The 23,753-nt window shown below is 42.5% G+C and overlaps 1 protein-coding gene across 1 annotated transcript in view; it reads left to right on the top strand.

Annotated features, from left to right (window-relative positions):
* pth1r (parathyroid hormone 1 receptor) overlaps nucleotides 1-23,443 on the top strand; it is a gene marked incomplete at its 3' end in the record, with an annotated part of 34,358 nt that extends 10,915 nt beyond the window's left edge. Inside the window, exons 2-13 of the mRNA XM_079750737.1 lie at nucleotides 6,345-6,447; nucleotides 12,530-12,640; nucleotides 12,844-12,968; nucleotides 16,102-16,196; nucleotides 18,946-19,132; nucleotides 20,217-20,370; nucleotides 20,868-20,928; nucleotides 21,577-21,643; nucleotides 21,827-21,921; nucleotides 22,335-22,476; nucleotides 22,927-22,968; nucleotides 23,078-23,443. Of these exons, the coding sequence (XP_079606863.1) occupies nucleotides 6,345-6,447; nucleotides 12,530-12,640; nucleotides 12,844-12,968; nucleotides 16,102-16,196; nucleotides 18,946-19,132; nucleotides 20,217-20,370; nucleotides 20,868-20,928; nucleotides 21,577-21,643; nucleotides 21,827-21,921; nucleotides 22,335-22,476; nucleotides 22,927-22,968; nucleotides 23,078-23,443 (1,548 nt within the window). The remainder of the gene's footprint in view (nucleotides 1-6,344; nucleotides 6,448-12,529; nucleotides 12,641-12,843; nucleotides 12,969-16,101; nucleotides 16,197-18,945; nucleotides 19,133-20,216; nucleotides 20,371-20,867; nucleotides 20,929-21,576; nucleotides 21,644-21,826; nucleotides 21,922-22,334; nucleotides 22,477-22,926; nucleotides 22,969-23,077) is intronic.
* Between the last annotated feature and the right edge of the window lie 310 nt (nucleotides 23,444-23,753).

The following is a 23,753-nucleotide window of genomic DNA, read 5'->3' as shown; positions in this document are numbered from 1 at the left end:
ATCCATTAAAAGACCACTCCCTTTGTCAAGCGTTAGTGGTCTATGCAAAATGCACTTCAATGTAACCCAGTGTCATGCAAAATAGTCTGTTCGGAGTATGAATATAAGCATTTGTGTTAGATCCATTAAGATGTTATGCAATACACATGTGTGTTACTGATACATCGCGGCAAACAATGAATTGGGTGCTATGTTATATAAACGACCACTAGTAGTTTCTAAACGTTGGGTGTAAAATTAATCCGTTGGCCTTGCATTGCTTTGGTAAATCATTTATATAACTTGGTGGTAGGAAAAGTGCTCAATCCTCAATTAGTGAGAGCAACAGTGTCACCGGTTGAGGCCCCTGCAATATACACACACTCGTTCTGATGGATCACACAATGTTTCCATCAAGGACAAAAGTGCTGTTCTTTACCCTTATGAACAGAGGGTATAATTAGGAACTGAATGCTGCTTTAAGTCAGAATGTGGTCTGCGAGTATTTCCAAAGGACAACCAAGTCTTGTGGTTTGTGGTTTTTATCGTCAAATGCAAATTGCACAGTTGAAAAGGAGTGGCACTGACTCATAGAGTTTATAATATCCAGGAACCTCATCCGCTAAAACATTCATGTGGTGCAATATGTCAAAAGTAACATATTCATGTTTTTTTTCCAAATAGTGGACAGGCCATTAAAAACGAGATTCAGCAAAGTTATAATTTTCTAGATCCCCCTACTTTTAAAATAAAAAAACCCTGAGGAAAGTCTGAGAAGCCCATGGGATCCCAATTTTGATAACGTGCCAACGACAAGGAAGTCAATGTTAGTTTATGGTGCAAAGAATGGCAAATGACCAAAACAAGTACATAAAACAAACACACATCTGTACTCCCATAATAGAGGCGCTTACAGAGACCAGAGTCAATATTATCTGTATATTATTTATCATCCATGTGATGAGGTGTGATCTGGAAAGGAAAGTCTCACTTTATGTCGGCGTTTACCCGAGAATCGTAGATATGCACACAGCAGCAATGGATCAACTAACAAGAGGAGCTTTATATCCGATGATGCGTAAGTGATCGAGAAAATGAATGAGATGTATGGCTCCAATGAAAACACTAGCAAGGTCATGATCAGGTGTTTTAATGTGGGTATACACATCGTGTCAAAACACTAACTACGTCATAGAATTTGTGCGTCAAAAACACACACGCACACAGTCTTCCCCCCTTTCCTTCTGGTGGAGGTAGTAATATAGTACTTTGAGACTTGCTTATCCCTTAATGACCCATGTTTTTCTAGTCAACTATTCCCTGAGGCACAAAACATTTAGATACATTTTACATGTATTGTATATTAAGGAATTTCACCTAAATCCTATTGATATGCTAAATAGTTGTGGGGATATCTTAGGCAATTTTCTACTTTCCTCCCCTCTCTTTTACTGCCATTGTGCAACCCTAAACTCAAATTAAGTAACCACAGGCCCATTTTGCAAAATATTGGATTAAAGATTGAATGAGACGTTTGAATCTATTCGTACTCAGCATGGACATTCGTATTCAGCCTGCGAAATACAACAATGGGGTTGAATACTATTTGATTATTCTTTTCAACCAATCGGCTATAGTTTGTTCAAAATTTTGATAGCAAACTGAGCAAACAACTTTGCTATCTCAATTTTGAACATTGCAATATTTAAAGCTGCACTAAGGTACTTTTATATTGCAGCTATTTACTCAGATAAAAAAATGTCTGAAATAGAACGTTTCCAAATAATAAAACTCGCCCATCTTTGAGTCAAGATGACAGCCACTCTCATCTGATAATGATATAACTATAACTGTAGCAACCATGCAAGCCACTAGAGACTGCTAATGGAAAATTGTACATAGTGCAGCTTTACTTTTTAATAACTTTTTTAATTCTATTTTGATTATAACAACATGTTATGTAGCGCTCCTCTGATATCCATGATTTGTCCAATAAGCAACTATTTGGTTGCAGGGATGTGATATGAAACAAACTAGTATCTAACAAGTATCTTACTTGCAGTGCTATGGTTTTGCCTCTTTTCTCCTGAAAAGGACAAGAGGCCATAAAAGAAAGGCCTTTCCTGAATTTGAGATGCATTGGCTTTGAGATGACTCGACCCTGTGGGTCCACTGAATTATAGGTTCTCTTGCCCGGGGCCTCAAGCAATTGTCTGTTCTGCGTATTTGGTCACTTTGACTGCGAGTATAATGTTTTGTGGTTGTCTAGTCTTTCATACATGTCTCCTTTTTCCTCCGGTAATCGCTTAATTATTCATAACTATGGCAATCAAATGTGTAGCAACAAAGGAGTATATCAAATATCAGTGAAAAACATTATTTGTGAGTGGTACATTTGAGAATGCTAAAGTAAAATGATGAGCCCTTGACTTTGTGTCTTCTCCACTTTGATACACAGCATTGTTTCAGAAAGTGATCTGGTACACCACAAAAATCATGCTGTCTATAATTAGGACTGTTTGTAGGAAACGGTCCCAATTATGTCTCCCAACTCAGATTCGCCGTTTTATTTTTAAGTAGGCCACATTGCAGTTTATTTATTTAAGAATTTAAAATAGTGAGTGAATTTCATTTGATGATACGCACAGACATGAATTTGATCACAGTGTTTTTAAATGCACTGAATAGAAAATATTATATCTCTTCTTTAACCGCAGCCTATGCAGGGGTGGAAAGTAGGGGGCATGTAGAAGTGGCAAAAAGTGTGAGATACATAAAGTATAAATATAGAAGTGTGAAATAATAAGGATGTGAAAATGATTGTTACCGTAGCGTTGGCTACCTCGTCATCAGAGAGAGGCGTACACACAGCGTCTGCTACTGTGGGCTCAGGGCTGGGGGAAACACAAGTCATATCTGTTTTATTCCTTAAGTTAAGGTCTAACTTTATATTCCAAGGGGTTTATCGTTACCTTGACACAGCAGCCTAGATACAGTAAGCTCCATATTGGTCTTCATATATCCTTGAAGAGAGTTTCAGTTTAAGTCATTAACGGATAGACAAACAGAAACCTGTGCTTTTTTCGACTGCAGTTTGTATTCCACGGCCCAGTGATGAAAACACACATATTTATATGGTGTGTATTTTTCTAATTTACACACTGGCACACGCTCAAAAGTATTAAACAAAAGGAATACTGTATTGAAAATGAAATGCTGTAAATAAGAATGTCTATGTTTCGCCCTGTGAGAGTTGTGTTTGCTCTGGTGGTTTGGCCACAAGCCAGGGCAGGAGGAATAGATTTCTGGAATAATCACTAGACACAGTTATTTACCATGATTTTCCTTATTAAAAATGGCAAATTATAATTTTTGTATCTTTTTAAAATTCCCTGTTTGTTTCTGTTAGATGAGATGAAAAAATAAACCTGTGTTTATTTTACTAATTATAAGAGTGCTTATGATTGGTGGACTTGGTACATGTGACTTTTCATCTCTTATTAGATCAGCATTTAAGTGTTAGTGGACATGTTACTGTCTACTAGAAGGGAATGCAGTCCTCACTAGTGGACTAGCAGAACAGAGTTATGAACACATTTGTTTAGAGTTAAGTTTTTAGCTGAATAAATCTGCCTACTAGAAATGGCAGTACTCTGTTCTTCTAGGGAGGACTATATTCTCTACTAATAGACATTTAAGTGTTTATTTCATATTCCTAAAGGGACCAAAATATTCAACCTATTTGTGCAATATATTTATGCAATATTCTACTTGGTTTGCACAAGACTGACGCACACAAACAGTACATTCACAGTGAAATGTACTCTTTATACGTCTCTCTTTAACAACAGCCTGTCATCTGACACATGAATACTTGTCTAAAACGTGTGCTTCAGGTATAAAAAGCTTCCTGGGGAGGTCTCAGATGAATATCCTGTATTGGCATGGTTAGCACAGTAAACAGGTTGTATCTATCCCTGTTCCACTGTGGTCCGAGGTTGTTCCCTCTGTGGTTGTTTACAGTGTGAAGCCCAAAATGTCTCATTCTGTAACTCCATTCAGCTCTCAAAATGGACATCCTTATTTCAAGCCTGAACGTGAAAAAAAAATATTGATGGATTGAGATATTGTGGTTTTAAGCACACAAACCTCTACGAGGGCTTGGTATTTACAGTTTAAATTTGAAGTAAGAAAATATATCCTTGTGTTATCAACAATGTAAACTGTAAAATTTGAACATTCAGATACTTAGGTATGGTCTTATTCCAAATCATATAGGAACATACAGAGGCCTATATCGTATATACTAGACTGCATATAAAATCCAGGCGGAATCTGTCTGGAAATTACTGTTAATAACCGGTTCATCTGGGCCGGATGGCAGTGGCTAAAAAAAGTTGAATGTAAATCCAATAACAAGTTGAGCTTAGCGCCTTTTCCTCATCGCCTACATGTGCAATTTGATGATTCGAGTGTCTTATTAGCTAAATTAAGAATCCTTAAATTAGGAAGACCCATAAGACGCTAATCAGTTTCTTCTAAGCATTCATTTCCACCAAGAGTTATGTTCCTGCTAATTAATTGCCACTGGTACCCGATTGTTAAGGGGCAACTGTTTGTTTGTGATCATTGTTTTGTACCAAACAGTTTATGCATGTACTGTTGGTGAGCCTTACGTCGCAAGGCCCAAGCAAACACATACTGCCTTCTGATTTCCTTTATTTCCTATTTAATATTTCATGGGAAAATTCTGGACATAAAACACTCTATGCTGACCAAATGTAATTTTTGAAAATCCCCACTTTTCCACCTTTTCCATTTATACCAGGATTTTGTATTTGATTATTTTCAAAGGCTGTCCGTTTGCATTTTAGGTAGATGGCAACTTACCGCGGAGATATGGCTAATAACTTGAGCGTGATATGCACAATTGTCCCACCAATTTCAATGGCCTCACTTCAACTACATTTTGAGTTCTACCTTGAACAAATTCTACGTTTAATCAAAATGTTTCTTTAGTATTCAAAGTGTCACTGGTTTATCATGGATATATCTATATTCAGGAAAGAGAGGGTTTTCTCTTTCATGCAGTCGTTTTCTGTGTATGAGCAAGTGCTCTAATGATATACAAATGCTAAATGTATAGAGTTTCCCGGTACTGGGAGCTATAAATAAAATATAATACTGATTTACTTCAGTAAAACATACATAATAAAAAACATGAGCCCCATACTACATCCAAATGATTTGCGAGCTGCCTGAGCTTTATTTTGCTTTTCACTTCCACACTTTGCTCACTATATTTATGTGCTCCAATACCCAGGATGACTGTTGTCATTTCCAATACACTCATACGTTTCCCAACTGAAGGTGACCTCAGAGAAAACAGTAAGTTGGCCAAAGTCATCTATTAGATGGCAAAATGTTTCCTTCAATGGAAAACCACACCTGTGCTATTATTGCGCTCTCCAAAACGCAGAAGGAAAACACAAGGTGTCAGAGGAAAGTGTATGTATAATGTATTTTCTTGTGTTCAGACGTCACGTCAGATTAGTGGCTAAATCATACTGACTGCAGCAGATAGAATCACAGGAATACCAGCTGTGTCTACCAACACCAGGTGGAATGGATACTGTTGACCCAAGGACAGGAATATGGCACAACTCCTACTGGGCTAAATTAGCATCTGGAACGGAGAGGTTTTTTTTTTACAAACAGGTTATTTTGCAGTTCTTGTTTTACACCCACCTATCACTTTTGTGGCCTGTCTACACCATCCAGCGGGGTAGATTGACCCCTGCTCTCGAGCGGAGGCTGATAAAGAGTATTCTCTCCACCTCCGCTGCTATTCATGTTGTCAAGTGGCCACCATCTAGCCGCCTGCATATTCACCTACTCTGCCCTTTTACAAAACAACACTTTTTTTTCTCTTTTATTTGTGTTGGAGATATGAAGAGCCCAGGAAGAAATGAGGGAGGGGGGGTCGGGAACCAGCTGTGCTTCAGACAATCACATGTGGAGAACAACGGCGGTCAACTAATGTGCATATGCTCATTTGGGTCGGGGAGAGTGATGTCGTAACCTTTAGGCTGGATCCCAGATGGGTTCGCATGTAGTGCAGCGCAATATTCACACCGCATTAACGTATTGCTCATTGTTAATAGGTAGGAACAAAGGGCAATATGTTTGTTAAGTGAACAAGGGTTCTCGATGACATGATAGTATACGATTTCATGAGAGTTCCTCAAAGGTGTCACACAAATGAGGTCACACAGATGTGACCTTAATGGTAACTGTGGGGCTCCTCTACCGGTACACTTGACTGTTCACCTGTACACGTATCTCCATGTCCTTCTTCTATGCAGGTGTATGCAGACGACGTGCTCACCAAAGATGAACAGATAGGCCTCTTGTTCAAAGCCAAGCGTATGTGTGAGGGAAACATCATTTCAAAGCAAATCTTTCCAGGTGAGTAAGAAAAAACGACAACACTATGATTGATAATACTTTTTGTTTTTGCTTGCATGTTTGATTCAAAACATTGTTACACTGGAAAGAAGTCAGCCAATGGTTGAATAAATGGTTGTTGGAGCATTGTCTGCATCGTAAGACAGGCAGTGTTGTTTGTTGTGTGTAGTAAATGGCACCGCTGAGAGTAAATTACTGTTTAGTTAACAGAACATAAGATGGACAGGCGAATTGACCCAAATAAGGGGCAAGCTGTTATGTATTAGGCTGGACATCCGTGAGGTTCAACAAGTGATCATGATCAAAACAACACAGGGGTCCATTTCATTTGCCTTCATTTTGGGGTTTTAACAGAGTAAGAAAGGGGATATGTGTTCTGGCTGTATCTGTTCACTTAGGGGACTCTAAATGCATAATTTTGTGTAGACTCAAAGAAAACTTGGATGCAGTCATTTTACCATTCAGTTGCTCAGAAACTGATGTTTCAGATCCCATATGCATACCAATCATTTCTCTACAGAAACTTGTGGTCCTGTAAAATTGAAGTCAGAGACTCAAACTACCCACCCCCCCCCCCCTCCCCCTCCCTCTCTGCAAACAAACCATAATAATCAAATAAATCACATAGAGTGTTATTCATTGCCACCAGTAGTTATGCTGTCTCGGGCTGTATCTCAGACAGTATTTCCATGTGTCACGATGTTTAATGTTAAACATTTAACCAAACTAATACCATTGTGCCTTTTAAAAGATGGCTTGTCTGCATGTGACAGGAAAAAAAAGAAGCATGTTGTTTCTCACGCCACATTGATCCCAACAGCCAAGGACACTTACACAACACAGGGCTACGGCTACACATCAGGCCTTTATAAAACGAGAGGCTAGTTTCCCTCTCTGACAATCGTCATGTCTAATGCAGCCTGACACGTCACACAGCTACCCGGTACCTGCGAGCTCATTCCCAGTTCCCGGCTTGGGGTTTAGAGGGTTTTTTATGTGTTGGACGTAAACCACCCGTTCAATTCCCAAGTCACCCAGGCCAGTGTCCCTATTTATCCAGAATCCACGCTGTAGTTGGTTTTATTATTGCTAAACATTGGATTAGCATCTGTGCAGCATTGCTTGTATTTCCCAGCATTTCAGATGGGGTTTACACAGGTTTCTTTTTTCCTCAGTTGGCAAACATTTTCACACTTAATCCAACGACGCACTGAGTAGGAACTGTAATGCGCCCATAGGGGAATCATGTTAAGGGGAAAATTGCTCAAGCTTGTTGCGTAAAGAGCGTGTTTCAAGGGGTTGTGTGCTGCAGCGCTGGCCCCAGTGGCTGACCCACATACCTGATGATGCCGGCGGAGCTGATGTGACCTAGCCTTTATCTGGTGGCGCTTTGATGACCCCATTTGGAAGATTGCACACGTCTTTCCAATCGCAGCCCCGTTAAAGAAGTGAACATGTGTAAATAAGCCATGCTAATCAGGGCATTTTGTCTGGGGAAAACTAACATCAACTAAACCATGGGTTGATTTAAAGGGTTCCTTTGGAGCCGTTTTCATTTTTGTAGCCAATGATTGTTGTTGTTTTTTGTGCCCTCAAAGCCACATTTCAAAAAAGATTTTCTCCCTCTTTCAGGATGAGAAGGTCATCGTGTGCATTGCCTGCGCTGTATATTTCAATCATGTTCAAATCCTTACCAGCCTTAATGTTAGCATGCAAAAACACACGTAGAACCGTGGCACAGCCCTGAAGGCTACTAGTAGTCTCAGTCGGTAAACACCAAGCAATCACACAATCAATCAGCCCATCAACCAACTCATTGATATTGACTTATATAATGTCTTATAGGTATTTTCAACTAGTCACTAGTCAATCAAAAAGGAACAACTAATTATTCATATTCGTTATAGCGTTCCCCTATTTAGACAGACAAGCACTGCCAAGGAAAGGAAAGACGCAAACTGCCTTAACCCCCTTTGAATATTGGCTGAGTGCTGCAGTTAGCGCTCAACTCTTTAAAGTCTTAGGCTTTATTATTCTTTCTTTCTTTCTTTCTTTCTTTCTTTCTTTCTTTCTTTCTTTCTTTCTTTCTTTCTTTCTTATTATCTACAAACTTGTGGTCCTTACTACTTCCACAGTTTTTAAATATCCAACTTTTAAATGTTATTCTTTGCTTGTTTCAAGCAATTCAGACTTTGCAACTCAAGTCAATTTGTAATCATTAAACCTGGTTCAAACATTTAACAAATCATCACATTATTGATAATTATCCAAACTATTATCCAACTGTTTTAGTATTGTCATTTGGTCTCATTGACTTCCATTGAGCCCTTCTTAGAGAGTGATGACGTCATCCAGCTCTAGACCAAGCTGGCTATAACCACAGCTAAACATTTTGGACGTCTTTGAACCTTGAATATTTAAACCGGAAACACAATGTTAAGCTTAAACTGTGACGGTAGTTCTTGTTTCACTGACATTCTATGATTAATCGCTTGGACATTCACTTGTTGAGCATGTGGCGTTTATGTGTGGCGAGGCGACTCATGTTTATTTCACAATGGGTCCAATTGGAGCCTCTCGCCCATTGGATTCTCATCCTTTATAATATATTTAAACGTTTTTCTGCTTCTAATGAGCATGACCATGTCCAACTTATAGAATCTGAATTATAGCTTTTGAGAACAAGTCTATAGTTTGGGACTCGGTTCTTCAGAAATGGCTTGTTGTCTGCTTTTTGTAAGTACCAGAATGTATATTTTTTCCAATCATCTATACAAACGAAAAAGCACAGGTTTCTGTCTGAAAGCATAATTAAGTAAAAGCCTTATCATTCTGTTACCTAAACACGACGAACTAGATGTGAAAGAATTACGTCAATAACACTCTACACTTTTCTAAGTGTTCTAGCAACCACAAATTATGTCTTACCTGCGTTGTTATCAAGTCGTATCTTTACAAATATTTCCACCATTAACAAATATTCCAGTGTCGGTGGGTAATTTAGAGCCTACTTTTATGACTCAACCATAATTAAATAAAGTGATGTCAAATACACACACACACACACACACACACAAAAACAAACACACACACACACACACACACACACAAACACAAACACACACACACACACACACACACACGCGCACGCGCACACGCACACACACACACAGACACACGCTTTCCCAACTATTTGACTTTTCTAAAATAGTTTGCATGTTTAGATTATCATGCTTCCTCCGTTCAGACTATAAACTTTTAAACTTCAAATATCCACTTGGGTTCAGGTATTCGACCTTTCTGTGCGTCTTAAACTGTGTTGCTTTATTAGACATATTTTTAACCTCACTTTACACTACAACACTGATTGCATTTTTCAAAGGAAATGCATTTTCTAGTTTCAATTGTAACTGTTAAACGTTACAGTTAAATAATGATTAATTGATTATTACTTTACATAAAAATAGTTGAATGTAAAATATTTGTGGCCTATATTTGGTATGTATCGGTGTGGTTTGTGCTATGGAATGGAATGGGATAGAATATTAAACTTGGTAAAATGCGATAATAAGTTGGTATGTTTTGATGATAGACTCTTGCAGTGCATGGGCAGATAGGGAGCTAGGTAGCCAGGGTGGTAGACAGACAGGAAGGTCATCCAATTATTTCATTTGGGGCATGTAATTAAATGATTACATGACTGTGACGGCCACAAAACCGGATATTTTTCCTTATTCAAGGCAAGTCAGGAAGAGAATCACAACAAATATGACAAGAAGTACTTCTACGATGTATTGCCTACCTACCCTAGTTTTAAGTTTTGATGTCAAGAGACTGTACTAAGACAGGATTTTCTTCAAAAGGACATGGATAGTTTTTATATTTTTACTTTTGTTGGTTTTGGCCTAAAATGGCTTGGTTTTTATTTGAGATTTGTTTAAATTTAGCCTATTGTGGTGAATGCGGGATTCTGTGGTGCTGAGTCAATCTCAGAGAATAGTTAGGGCTATTCATTTTTGAGGACTTTTTCACTCTATATCTGTCCTCCTTTTGTCTTGTCTGTGCCCCATAGTGATTTCACACAACCACGTAGAGCGGTGGCTCACTACATTATTATTAGACATGCCAACTGTTTTGTGCTGTATGGTATAGGATTACCTTTTGAAAATAAATTGGATTGATACTGCTATTGCTATTCCAGATACTCTAAAAGGGGTCAGTCCGCTCACCACATTCAACGCTCAGAACGTTTAATTATGCTGAATGCCGCTCCGCAGTGAAGCCCGCTCTTATTTGCTTTATTCCTCATTTGTGCTTTAAATACACGCAGGGCTACGTTACAGGGCCTGGACAAGGTCTTCATTCAGGGAAACACTGAGGTTTTCCCCTGGAGAGGACAGTGGAGGGATGTGGGTTCGAGGCCCCAGACCTTGCAGTGTGAAAATAGCCCGGCATTCAGGCTTGCGGTCATGCCGTAGAACAACACCGGCCATCATTATGAGTCTGTGCACTGTGGATTAGGACTCTGTTTGTATACATCTTGACATCTGCAGGACAGAATTAGTCAAGCGGAGGGGAAAAATAAAACCCTATGCAAAAGGTTTTCACGTCACAAAAATCAGTGATGCCAAAGTCCCCCAACAATTACGAGAGATATTTCCATCTTAGCTGTGCAATGTTCTGTAGATCCTATGCATTGTTAAATTTAGGCCTGCTGGTAGGTGGTCCCGCGGTCATGAAAAACTATGGCAGAAGATTGCAGGGCTTTTCCTTTTTTTGACTCCCAGGACCTGTGGTCAGTGTGATTTCAGAAGTAGACACTGTTATTCTCCCGCCAGAGTGCTCTACGAATTACTCAGCCCCATACCACTACTCTTTAATTATGTGCTCAGAGTGACAGGCCATCTTGAAGGCATATAAAAAAGGCCTTTCGTCATCGCTCCAGAAGGTCCTTTGTAACTTTGATTACAGGAAAAGGGAAAATAATGGATCTACAGCATAGAGGGCATAGGTTTAGCTGCTTATTAGTGGTCAGAAGAGGGGTACATGTTTTCAATAGAAGAGAGAATCAATGCCAAACCAAAGAATGGCTTCTTCCAGAAGTGCGTGGGCCTGTCCTATCAGAAGGCTTGAGGTTTATAGCCCTCTGGAGATCAATGGGTGACGTAGGGTACCAGCTCTTTACTTGTATCCTTGAATGCCCTGTGGTGTACAACTTTAACCATAATTATTAGTGTGTGCTGGCTCTGACAATTTTGTCACATTTTATTTTGAAAAGTGACAAATGTATCACCAGAGTTTTGGAGAGGAAAATCTGAAAAGAAAATAAAGTCTAAAATGAAGCCTTAATGTAATAGTGCTTTGTACGTCAGAAGAAAATCATGATTGTGAATGTTGACTGCGTTTCTTTTTCATCTCATCATTCAAGCTTTCCATAAATAAGGGAATCAGTTGGGGAAACAAGGATGCAGAGTCTATTTGAGCAAGTAGCGCCTTTGTTTTCGGTCTTTCGTGACAGCAGTTCCTGTTCAAAGTGGCTCCCCAAACCTCAACAGGGAATCCCTCAAATGAAGTCCATATTGAAACCAATTGACCACTACCACCAATGTACTACTAGTACAATGTCCAAAAACATGTCAGCTGGTATGAGCCCTCCGCAGCCATAGTGAACAAAAATGTTAACGACCACTTAGAGCTTAATGGGCAAATTGTTTTGACACCCGGGAGTGCTGATGCTAGGGAATCCATTGTATTTTATCCCACACTAATTATATGGTGTGAAAGTGTAGGCTGTAGGCTCTTCGACCCAGTGAGTGCTGTCGGTCCGGGTCGCAGACCTTTCCATTTCATCCCCATGATTTTGCGTCTGTCAGCTACGTTGCAAATAACAAGGCTGCCTTTGCAGAGCTAATTTTCTCCCTTTTTTTTTTCCAGGGATGAAAGGACCCTTTTTTTTTTTTCAAGTGAACCCCCCCCCCCAGGAGGTCATGTAATGCTTGAATTGAGACGTTGCTCTACACTCCTCCAGTACATGCTCCCAAGTACATGGTTTTAAATGTCAGCCGTGCTCTTGTGTCGGCAGATGGCTTCTGCTCACCGGAGTGGGATGGTATTGTCTGCTGGCCAGAGGGGGCCCCCGGAGAGCTCGTTTCCACGGCATGTCCAGAGTACATCCACGACTTCAACCACCAAGGTAGGGCTGACCTGTCGTGGCTCCGCTGGGAGCCGTTGCAAGAGAAACCACTCTTATTGAGCAGCCTGTGTGTGATTACAAGGAATATGTTGGTTGCAAAGGTTGCTTGTCATCGTAGACACAATCGGCACCTTTTTGTGTACCATGTCTATTGTGTATGTAATGATGCTGTGATAATTGACACAGTTCTGTTCGATTGCCAGGACTAGCATACCGTCGCTGTGACAACAATGGGACATGGGAGCTGGCTGCCACCAATAACAAGACCTGGGCCAATTATAGTGAATGTGCAAAATTCTTCCCTCACTACAACCACAACCATGAGAAGGTTTGCATTTGTTTTGTTCATGTTCTGTATGGCAGCATTTCTGCTCCAATAAACCCTGCACAGTTTGACAGTTGGTATCTTCCACGCAATCAGGGACAACACAGAAATCGCTGTGGCAGATTCATCAAAAATCTCATGAATTATTTAATGCAATTATAGTTTTATTTGAGTGTCGTAGGTTCAACAATGGCCTCCTTTCTTCAGATGCAAAGTTAGCTGCAAATTTATTCATATACATTATAATTCATTAGACGAGTGTCCTCAAACAAGGAAATTACCTGAGACAACAATATTATATATTTATATATGATATTCATCCAAACTCACACAAAAATCTATCATCAGACATCCGATCGGTGCTCTCGATAAGTACGGGAAAGGCAAAGAGCCATCAGACACCCGACTCAACTCTGCGGTGGCTGAAAGTGGCGAACACAGGTCTGTGGTGAAGGCATCAGCACTCACCAGAGCTCCCGGAGTGCGGGCAGGGTGTCATGGGGTTGGCAGCAGGGTATTGTGGCCTATCGCACGTTTTCACAGGTCAGGTGTAGCAGAAGCCCCAGCCAGGTGACAATACGTGGTTGTTGACACAGCGTCATCTTTGCCAGTTGAATGGACCACCGTAGTGGCACAGCCCAGGGTGGGTAGTTACGTGACACGTGTCACGTCGGGGGCTTGACATTAACCCCTGAATGTACCCATGGCAAAATGGGATAACTTTTCTGCCATTATGCCCTCATTCATGCACAGTGGTAACAGCAAACTGTGCCTTACTTTTAATGAGTCTTTGGTTCAAACTTAAAATGATCAATTTCGGGCGTTCTAGGAACGAAAGGGGGGGGCGGTGTTGTCCCCATGATTACGACCCACGACCACTCTGCAATGCTTTTTCAGTACGGTCGTTGTGAATGAGTCATATAATGATTGATGTTGTATATGAAATGCGCCACACACGGTGGTGTTATACTACAAGGGTCATAGCAGCTTAACCCTGACTCGGAAGCGGACATTGATAATAAAGTGCTGCTCAGACAGAGCTTCACCATCCCCACACACCGTGGCGTTACACTATGTGCTCGAGAAGCCTAACTCTCTCTCGGACCCTGCAGTCAACTGCTGCCCAGAGAACTCTACACATCCACACTGACCTCGCCGCCGTTGTCCCTCGTAGGATTTCCCATATAACCACGTTTAAAACCAACAACAAAAACACAGTGCTTTAAAGACAGTCGGTTGCTATTGGTTACGAGGGTCTTTTGAAAGAACACAGCAATCAGCCTCTCTGTGAAATGTCACCGGAACAACATGAATGCATTCATTGCAGATTTCATGGAATGAAGGTTGAGTGCGGAGGAGGATTTGATTTCATTGAGGCGCCGCTGCAGATCTGTGACAACAAAGAATGGCTGCACGGAAATATTTTATTCCTTTCCATTTTCAACACATTGCTTTCAACGTGTTAAAATTCGATTTTCACTTACATTCTTTGTGCTGCAAAGCCATAAGCGAAATAGTGTTTTAGTATAGCTGGCAATGTATGGCTTTTCGCACATGTATGGCTCTTTCTCCCTCTCCCTCCAAAAACAGTTCTTAAGAGGATGTGGTCACAACCTCATCATGGGGCCCTCCATTCTCTGCCGTACCCTGAATGTGAACGTTATTGCACGCTCAAGAATTGTTTTCAGAAGTCCACGATAAATGCATATGTGCAAAAATGAAATCCCCCAGTCACGGTGCAATTACTCTACCACACACCGCACGGCCGCCACCACAACCTAAAGAACCCTACGGTTGGCAACGGTGGTCCTGATACTAAATGATAACAGCAGTGCAGGGTCTGGTTACCACGCCCAGGGGTGAGCCCCAGCGCCTGGCTCTGGGAGAGGGGCGCTGAGGGGCCTGACGCTAACCACCGCTGGCCTCTGGACGCCTCTGCTGCGTCCACCTCCACCACCACCACCACCACCTCCTCCTCCACCACCTCCACCACCACCTCCTCCTCCTCTACCACCTCCTCCTCCTCCACCACCTCCACCTCCTCCACCTCCTCCACCACCTCCACCACCTCCTCCACCACCACCACCTCCACCACCACCTCCACCTCCTCCACCTCCACCTCCACCTCCTCCTCCTCCTCCACCTCCACCTCCACCTCCTCCTCCTCCACCACCTCCACCTCCTCCACCTCCACCTCCTCCACCTCCACCTCCTCCTCCTCCACCTCCACCTCCACCACCTCCTCCACCACCTCCACCACCTCCACCTCCTCCTCCTCCACCTCCACCTCCTCCACATCCACCACCTCCTCCACCACCTCCTCCTCCTCCTCCACCTCCGACTCCTCCACCTCCACCACTTCCTCCTCCTCCTCCTCCACCTCCACCACCACCTCCTCCTCCTCCACCACCTCCTACTCCACCTCCTCCACCTCAACCACCTCCACCTCCACCTCCTCCACCTCCACCTCCACCTCCTCCACCTCCACCTCCTCCTTCTCCTCCTCTGCTGGGGTCCTTTCCGAACACTGGAAGCCCCAATTAGCCCCCTGCGGTTCTTACGGGCCCCATCGCCCACCCAAGCAAATTGCTGTTTCATTTCCGGGGGGCACACTCTGTGTGCTGGAGCCCAATCCAATACACAGCGATTGGGGAGAGCGATCGTGGCGTTATGGTCAGCTGTCACCGCTGTGCGGTGCCACTGCTATTCACTGGCAACCGATTATTTACCGTTTATTTACTTGAGAAAGTTACTTAAAAGTTCAAAGTAGTTATAAAACATAGAACAAAACAAGTTTTATAACTAAACGGCTACCTCAACTAGATAAAACAGTCTGTCGCTACATGACTCTTATGTATGACTCGTATGTCGAGTTCTGAAATCTGTCAAGTGTTCAGTGGAAACATTATTTGTTCAAGTGGGACCAGTTGAATGCAATAACCTTGACACATGGGGGAGTATACAAAAAGTATGTACAGAGTGGGCTTATTGTTGACACCCACGCAGCGCAATGAATTAAACATGTTTTAAAGGTAATATTTACTGCCTGCCCTTATCGAAATAACGGATATTGAAAAGATACATGATGGTATTAGTACTTTAAATTCTAATATACATGTAATGTGGTGTTCCCCAGGAGGTCTTCCATCGCTTGTACATCATCTACACAGTGGGCTATTCTATCTCTCTGGGCTCCCTCATGGTGGCTGTGGGAATACTGGGATATTTCCGGTAAGTGGACTACCTTTTTAATAAGTAAAGCGCCAGTGGTGCGTTCTGCAACACAATTTTCAATGCCGGATTATATATAATACATGCAGCTTCTTTGAAATGAAGCCAATATCTGATACTTATCGTCGATGCTACAGTGATTCTAAAACATACTCTCCTATGACATGCATTTGTCACTACTGAATTCATGTTTCGTTACGTGTGGCTGAGTTGCATCTACAGAAATTGAGTTTGGCCGCGGATAACTGAAATACTACACAATTTGCTAAAATAGGATCTGGGTTGGTTTATACAACACCTAAAGGCGTATATTAACCATGTCAAAGTGTTGAGTCTGTAGTATTTAATTAACATGTCAATAAAGATTGGCGCCATGTATCCCAAAAAAATCCTTTTTTTAATGTGAGATTAGCACACAACAAAGCCACCAGATGCTGGCTTTATTTCCAATAAAAACATGATGAAGACTTAAAAGTTATTTAATCTGATACGAATAACAATGGTGTTGCAGAACTGAGCCCTGCTGTGCTGGGAGTTTACCGCTTAATGTGTGGCGTGACAATGAGGATGGAGCCTGCAGATTGGGTATCAAACGTTACTTTAACCCTTGGAGGCCTCCTGACTTTCAACAGCACACTATTATGTCTACCGTAGATTATTTTGGCTGCAGGCTGGCAGGACTGAATGCTCGATTTTCCTGACATTTTGCCGTGCGCCTGCTTTATTGTCTTCTAAACTGTCGGTTTTACTTAGAAAATGATATGATTCTTAGGAAAAAACGTTGAATTTGGCAATTGCCTAGGGAAGAAGATTACAGACCACGGTTGCGGACACATGTAAATTTTCAAAATGGGGAATAACACAACATGTCCTTCCCTTTCCTTTCCTATTCACCTAAATTACCATCTTCCTAAGAAGTTTTTATGGTTTTTCTACATCTGAAAAAGCGCTATACAAATAGATATAATAATTATTATTGTTGTTTACTTCCTCTTAACAGAACTAATAGAAGACTTAGCTGTAATGACAGAAGCCAGACACAAGATTGCAGCTCTTGCATATTAAAAAGAAAGATATTTTTCGGTCCCTGCTTATTAAAGCTAGGGTAGGCAATTTGGAGATACCAGCATGAGTAAGTTACATTTAAAAAATGTATCCAACAGGAGAAGTCCCATCCCTCCCTTCAGACCCCCCTCCTAAAAAACTGCTCAAAATAGATGACTAGCTCGCTAGCTTGCTAGGCAGACAGATGGGCCATCCAATCATTCTGTTCTGGCCGAACGACGAAAGACTTACTTATTATAAGCCTTTGACAGTCACAGATATCCAATTTTTGATTGCTGGATATAAATAGAATTTCAACAAATACGACAAAAGATGCTTTGAATAAAAAGTGACCTACCCCAGCTTTAATTCCCAGTCCCCAGTAAAATCATCGGCTGTTTTTTCGTTTTCTTTTCTGGAACGTTTTGGAGGATCAGGGGCGGCTGGCTGGGACGTGTAACGTCACACTCGGCCGGTGTTTTCACGGGCGTGAGTGTCCTGGGCCTCCAGCGCTTCTCGCATGGACCCTGGCTCTGCAACGGCACCGGGAGATCCATGTGCCAAATGAGTTTAATGTGTTATCCCGGGGGGCCTGCTGACATTCGGGGGGCACTCCGGCCCCGCCTGGCCTCCTCCGAACGTCACACTGCCGGGGAGCCGGGCTCAGAAGGGTTTCCAGGGGGATACGTCACATTAGTGGTAGCTTGTAGAGTTTTTTGTCGGTTCCTCATGGGGAATCGCTTTTCCTGCCTCCATTTGCCACCATTGTCCAGATCGATAGTTTGTCGGAAGACGGCTTATATATATATATACATATATATATATATATATATATATATATATATACATATATATATATATATATATATATATATATATATATATATATATATATATATATATATATATATATATGATTTTTTTTAGGTTTATGAGCTAGTTTGAAACTCTGAATGAAAATAACACGTATACAGCGTTATTCTGTTTCATAAATATGAATGTGAAAAAAATGTACAGTGTATCCTGGTTACACTTTACATTATGTTTACATTACGCTACAGTGTCCCGTGAGGGTCATAACTTGTAGCAGCGTGTTCTTAACATGTAAAAGCACCATGTAGTGACAGGCCATTCCATGTCGCAACTGCATTTTAAGCACTGGCTGTTTCAGTGCATATTACTTTATAATTACACTGTCACAAGGGCACTGATTTACTGTGTTCCCTTACCTGCCAATCGGTGGACAGATAAGTTTTAAGAGCATGATGCCTGGCGCTTTGAAAGTAATTGGGCCTAGATGGAGAGATATTCTGGGAGAGTTTGGACTGACTGTTACAGCACATGCTAGTCATTTCGCTTTTGCTGCTCACTTTGAGCCCAGCGATTCAATATTTGTGCCTTTCAAGCCTTTAAATCTCAAGAATGTGTTTCAGCTTTGTTCATGTGTGTGTGAAATCGCACGCATGCATGTGAGCGTGCACACAAACACATTCAAACACACCGGCATTAGAATGCCTACCGCTGACCTCGGATGCTGCTAACCAATGTAAACCGTTACATATAACTTGTATTTGCTTGACATTACTCATGTGGAGATGTTTTTCAGGAGCATGCATCATTGATGATTTGTGTGTACTTCTCCCCCACTTGGATTTCATGATTTTGTAATGATGGAAGAACCTTCACCTCCATGTCCGCCCTGCAGGCGCCTGCACTGCACCCGCAACTACATCCACATGCACCTGTTTGTGTCCTTCATGCTGAGGGCCATCAGCATCTTTGTGAAGGACGTGGTGCTGTACTCGGGCTCTGCCATGGAAGACATGGAGAGGGTCACCGTGGAGGACCTCAAGTCCATCACCGAGGCCCCGCCCGCAGATAAAACACAGTTTGTAAGTTTGACGCAGAAGAGGCGCTAATAATTAAACACCGCAACTTTGATCTCCATTTGCATTAAAGCAACAGAAACTAAAACCGTGCACAAATAAGTGCATATAAGCGTTTAAGAGAGGGATAGAGGCATGTCCTGGAATGTCAACTCATGCTGGACAGAGGGAGGGACACGGGGTAAGGTTCGCCACTGAGCGCACTCTAGGCGTCGTTAGCCGTCTGCGTTAGCGTCACAGCGTGGTCAACCTTTTCAGAGCTCGCCCTTTAATTAAATGTGACTTCCGTGTGACCTTTGTGTCAGTCCAAGTGCAGATGTTAACATTACAGTTGTTGCTCAACTATGAGGCAATTAGTATGGAATGTTGAGGCTCAATTAGGGTTACATTCTAAGCCTCTTAGCAATACAGTGGGTTGTGTTTGGATGTGTTCCTGATCCCTTTGTCATTGCAGATTGTTTGGATGAATGAGACGATTAGGGCCCCGTTGGTAGGGCCCCAGGGGAGGAAGTTTTGCCTTGATCCATCATCCGTCCGTTCACATTTATTAGTCTTGTTCTCTGGGTTGGTTCCAGGCAGCTGACTACAGCTGTGAGGAACGCAACTGCAATTTGACGCCAGCCTGTGGAGGATTCCCTTAATGCTCAATGATTTAGAACCAAATGCAAGCAAAATGGCTGAGGAGAGGGTAGATGGCCTATAGCAACACAAATCCTACTGTATTTGCAAATACACTCACAGTAGTGCACTACAAACTGCTACAAATTAGTCTAGAATGCCTAAAAAAGCTGATATTCTAATTTCCTGCCCGATGTTATCTCAGAGAGAAGAGATAGCGGGCTGACAAGTTAATGCTTATTATATTGGACATGGGGATAAAGGGCATCAAGAGGAATATAACAAAATTGCATCTTCATATTAACTGGCTTCGGAAGGCGTGAGTCAATACCGCGATTGATTAAAAACATAGATCCCTCTTCGCTTTCTGTTTCCCCCTGGTTGAGACTGAGCCTCGATAGATTTTCCCAGATATCATTGTCTGTCTGTCTGTCTGTGTGTATGTTTGTTTATCTCTTGCTCTGTGCTACAGATTGGATGCAAGGTGGTGGTGACGGTGTTTCTCTACTTCCTGGCCACTAATTACTACTGGATCCTCGTGGAGGGCCTGTACCTCCACAGCCTTATCTTCATGACCTTCTTCTCAGACAGGAAGTATCTGTGGGGATTCACTCTTATTGGCTGGGGTGAGTTGTTGGGTCAAATTGCTCAATCACCACGGTGATCCGCGGTGCATTGCATGGAGGACTTGATTACTTTGGATTGCGTCAATCTCTCTTTTCTTATGCACTTGGCATTACAGCTTATGCAGTGTGAAAACTGTACGTCTTCGTATGGTTTTTGTACGCAGAACCTACAACAAAAATAACAAGAAACACATCAGGATAAACCCAATTCCCAGAAATGCTGTGGCACATTGCTTTGAATAAACAATGAGCAATGAAGTGATGGGCCTTACAGCCCCTGCATTGTACACACTGTGCATATTTGTCAACAGAGCACAGCGCATACAATGTGGATGCTGTGATACCAAATTTCCTTCTCTTGTTTCCTGATCTAAGATCACTCTTTCCTTTTCCCCAGGTCTCTTGTCGTGTCTTGTCGTATGCGTTGCAACACACTCTTAGGGTTTGAATGGCCGACCGGCTCTTGATTTTCCTTTCGATTGCTGTGTTTCTCTTAGGGGTGCCTGCCATGTTTGTGACGGTGTGGGCGAGTGTAAGAGCCACCCTTGCCGACACAGAGTAAGTCATCCTGGTCCTTACTTTGACCTCAGCATGCACCGCAGGTAGTGTCACGATCAGATGGACAAAGTACCCAATGGGCTCAATAGTGAACGATAGGGTTGACCCGACGCACAAGGTGCAGCAGACGCATGGAATGAGCCCAGGATTTGTAGTGATCCCACACCAGGTGAGGTGGTTTCTGAAGAGAAGAGAAAAGGATTGATTTGTCAAACATTGACTCTTTTTTTTTAATCATATGGACAACTGGGAATGATTACCATTTTCCGCATGGGAACCTTAAAGGGAATAAAGTGTCATCCCTGGTGTCTCTCTCTGGCTTTAAAAAGTGAAGACCGAACGGCTTTGGTCTTCACATATTGGACTTAACATATTGATGTTAAGCCAACGGCTTAACATCTATATATATATATTTTCTCTATTAAGGTAGAAGCGAATCCGTTATGGTGCATAACTCAAAACCATTTTCTTTATTTATTATATTTATTATGGCCAGATTTTAGATCTTATTTCGAGAAACACTCATGCATTCCAAATGACACAGAATGATGATTTCTTTATTCTATTTCCGCAGCCAATCACACACACACACAAACAAACACACACACACACACACACATACATAACCAGTGATGTTCGTTCTTGCAGGTGCTGGGATCTAAGTGCAGGCAACCTGACAGGGATCTTTCAGATTCCTATCCTAACTGCCATTGTGGTAAGCATGCACTTCATGTTGTAGTCTCTCTCTCACTCTCGCTCTCTTGCTGAGTTAGCTGTAGCCCCCAGCTGCACATGTGACTAATTTGCTCTAAGCCTGTGATACATGATGCTGTGTGTAATCTACGGGTGATAATGTGTCGTAATGTATGTAATTATGTGGATACTTTCTCCCTTCCAGGTCAATTTTGTTTTATTTCTGAACATAATCAGAGTCTTGGCGACTAAACTGCGAGAGACGAATGCAGGGAGATGTGACACGCGCCAGCAGTACAGGTAGACCCCTTCCGCTATGTTAATAGCAACCCAGTCTTCCTGTGTGTTGGGACACAATTCTGACCCACGCTGTTGAATTATTCATTTCATTTCATGTGACAAACCTAGAGCCCAGGAAGCATTATAAAATATGAATATATTTGACCTTTTTGGTGTCATGCAATAAATTACAGATTTACAGACAGGACACCGTCAATACTAAGCTGTCATCATGGACACAACTCAAGAAGTTGTGGTTATTATTTTAGCAATTATATCGGAATGTAACTTTATGGATTATGGCATGGATTGTTTCTGGGGACGATGGTGCTATTTTTAACCACATTGGCAGGGTAATGTATTACTGGGTGGGAAGTGGGAAGTTAGTGAAATTAAAGTGTTTGCTTCTTTGTTTTTTTCTTTGTTTTTTACAGGAAATTGTTAAAGTCCACCTTGGTTCTGATGCCGTTGTTCGGTGTACACTACATTGTGTTCATGGCCATGCCGTACACTGACGTCTCTGGGATTCCTTGGCAGATCCAGATGCACTATGAGCTGCTGTTCAACTCCTTCCAGGCAAGGCAGCTAGCTTGACTCATGGGCTGTGGTGGCTGTTGGTTGTCCCCATCTTGTGGCTGTCGTGTTTGTTCAGTGATTCACAGCCTATTCAGACTGACTTGCAAAAAGCTTGCCCGCAAACCGCAAACCTATTTTGTTTGACTGGTAACCAGGGGTGACCGTGGTTAACCGCGAGCACCCGCACACTTTAGATCATCCCGTGTTTCACCAGGGATACCACTGGTACCAAAGACAATGTATCTTTATAAAATGTGTATTCCGTCCATCAGCACACAATAGCGACTAACTTTCAGTTAAAAGACGGGACAGCCCCGGTGTGGATCCTGCTGTATAGCAATAGCAACTCACGCTAAACTTACAGTCATATTATAAAACGGAAGGGCCCGTATTTGACGTGTTGTCGTGCAAAGGTCTAAAGTTGAGTCACCTTTTTTTTTCCTTTTTCAGGGATTCTTTGTTGCAATCATCTATTGCTTTTGCAACGGGGAGGTAAGGAATTCCTCTTTTTTCATGAATTTCTAAAGTCTCTGTTCACCTGATTCGTCTCAGCCCCTTTCATCAAAGGCACTTTGTCCTGACTCAGAGTGTCTCCTTGTAGGTGCAGGCCGAGATCAAGAAGGCTTGGAACCGCCGCACCCTGGCGCTGGACTTCAAGAGGAAGGCGCGCAGCGGCAGCAACACGTACAGCTACGGGCCCATGGTGTCGCACACCAGTGTCACCAACGTCACGGCCCGGGGGCCCCTGGCTCTGCACCTCACCACCAGGCTGGGCCCCGTGCCCGTCAATGGCCACCGGACCCTGCCGGGCTACGTGAAGAACGGCTCGGTGTCGGAGAACTCCCTGCCCTCCTCGGCCCAGGAGCTCCACATCCCGGAGGAGGAGGCTGGCAGCGAGGCGCGGCCCAGTGAGGAGGAGAAGAAGCCCGCTCCCCTGGTGGAGGAGGAGAGGGAGACGGTCATGTGACCACCTCCTCCTGCTGCTCCTCCTCCTCCTCCTCCTCCTCCTCCTCCTTCTCCTCCTCCGGTCGAGTTTCCAGTCACCGGTTGGTGAGAAAAAGACCTTCACAAAAAAAGCGATCCAACCTGAACAAACATTGGCTGGTCTTGTGTTCTCGGGGGTTTGGGGAGAGGAGGACTGCCACCTGGCCACTGACAGCTCCATTTGCTTTCCATATTTGTCGTTATTTGTCATGGCGTCCTGTGAAAGAGAGCCAGGACATTATGGATGACTAACCAAGCCTCAGACAAACGTGGGTATCACTGTATTCTGGGGA

Source organism: Pollachius pollachius (genome assembly GCF_949987615.1).
Source record: "Pollachius pollachius genome assembly, chromosome: 14".
NCBI classification, from domain to species: Eukaryota; Metazoa; Chordata; class Actinopteri; order Gadiformes; family Gadidae; genus Pollachius; species Pollachius pollachius.
This window is presented reverse-complemented; position numbering and strand designations above follow the sequence as displayed.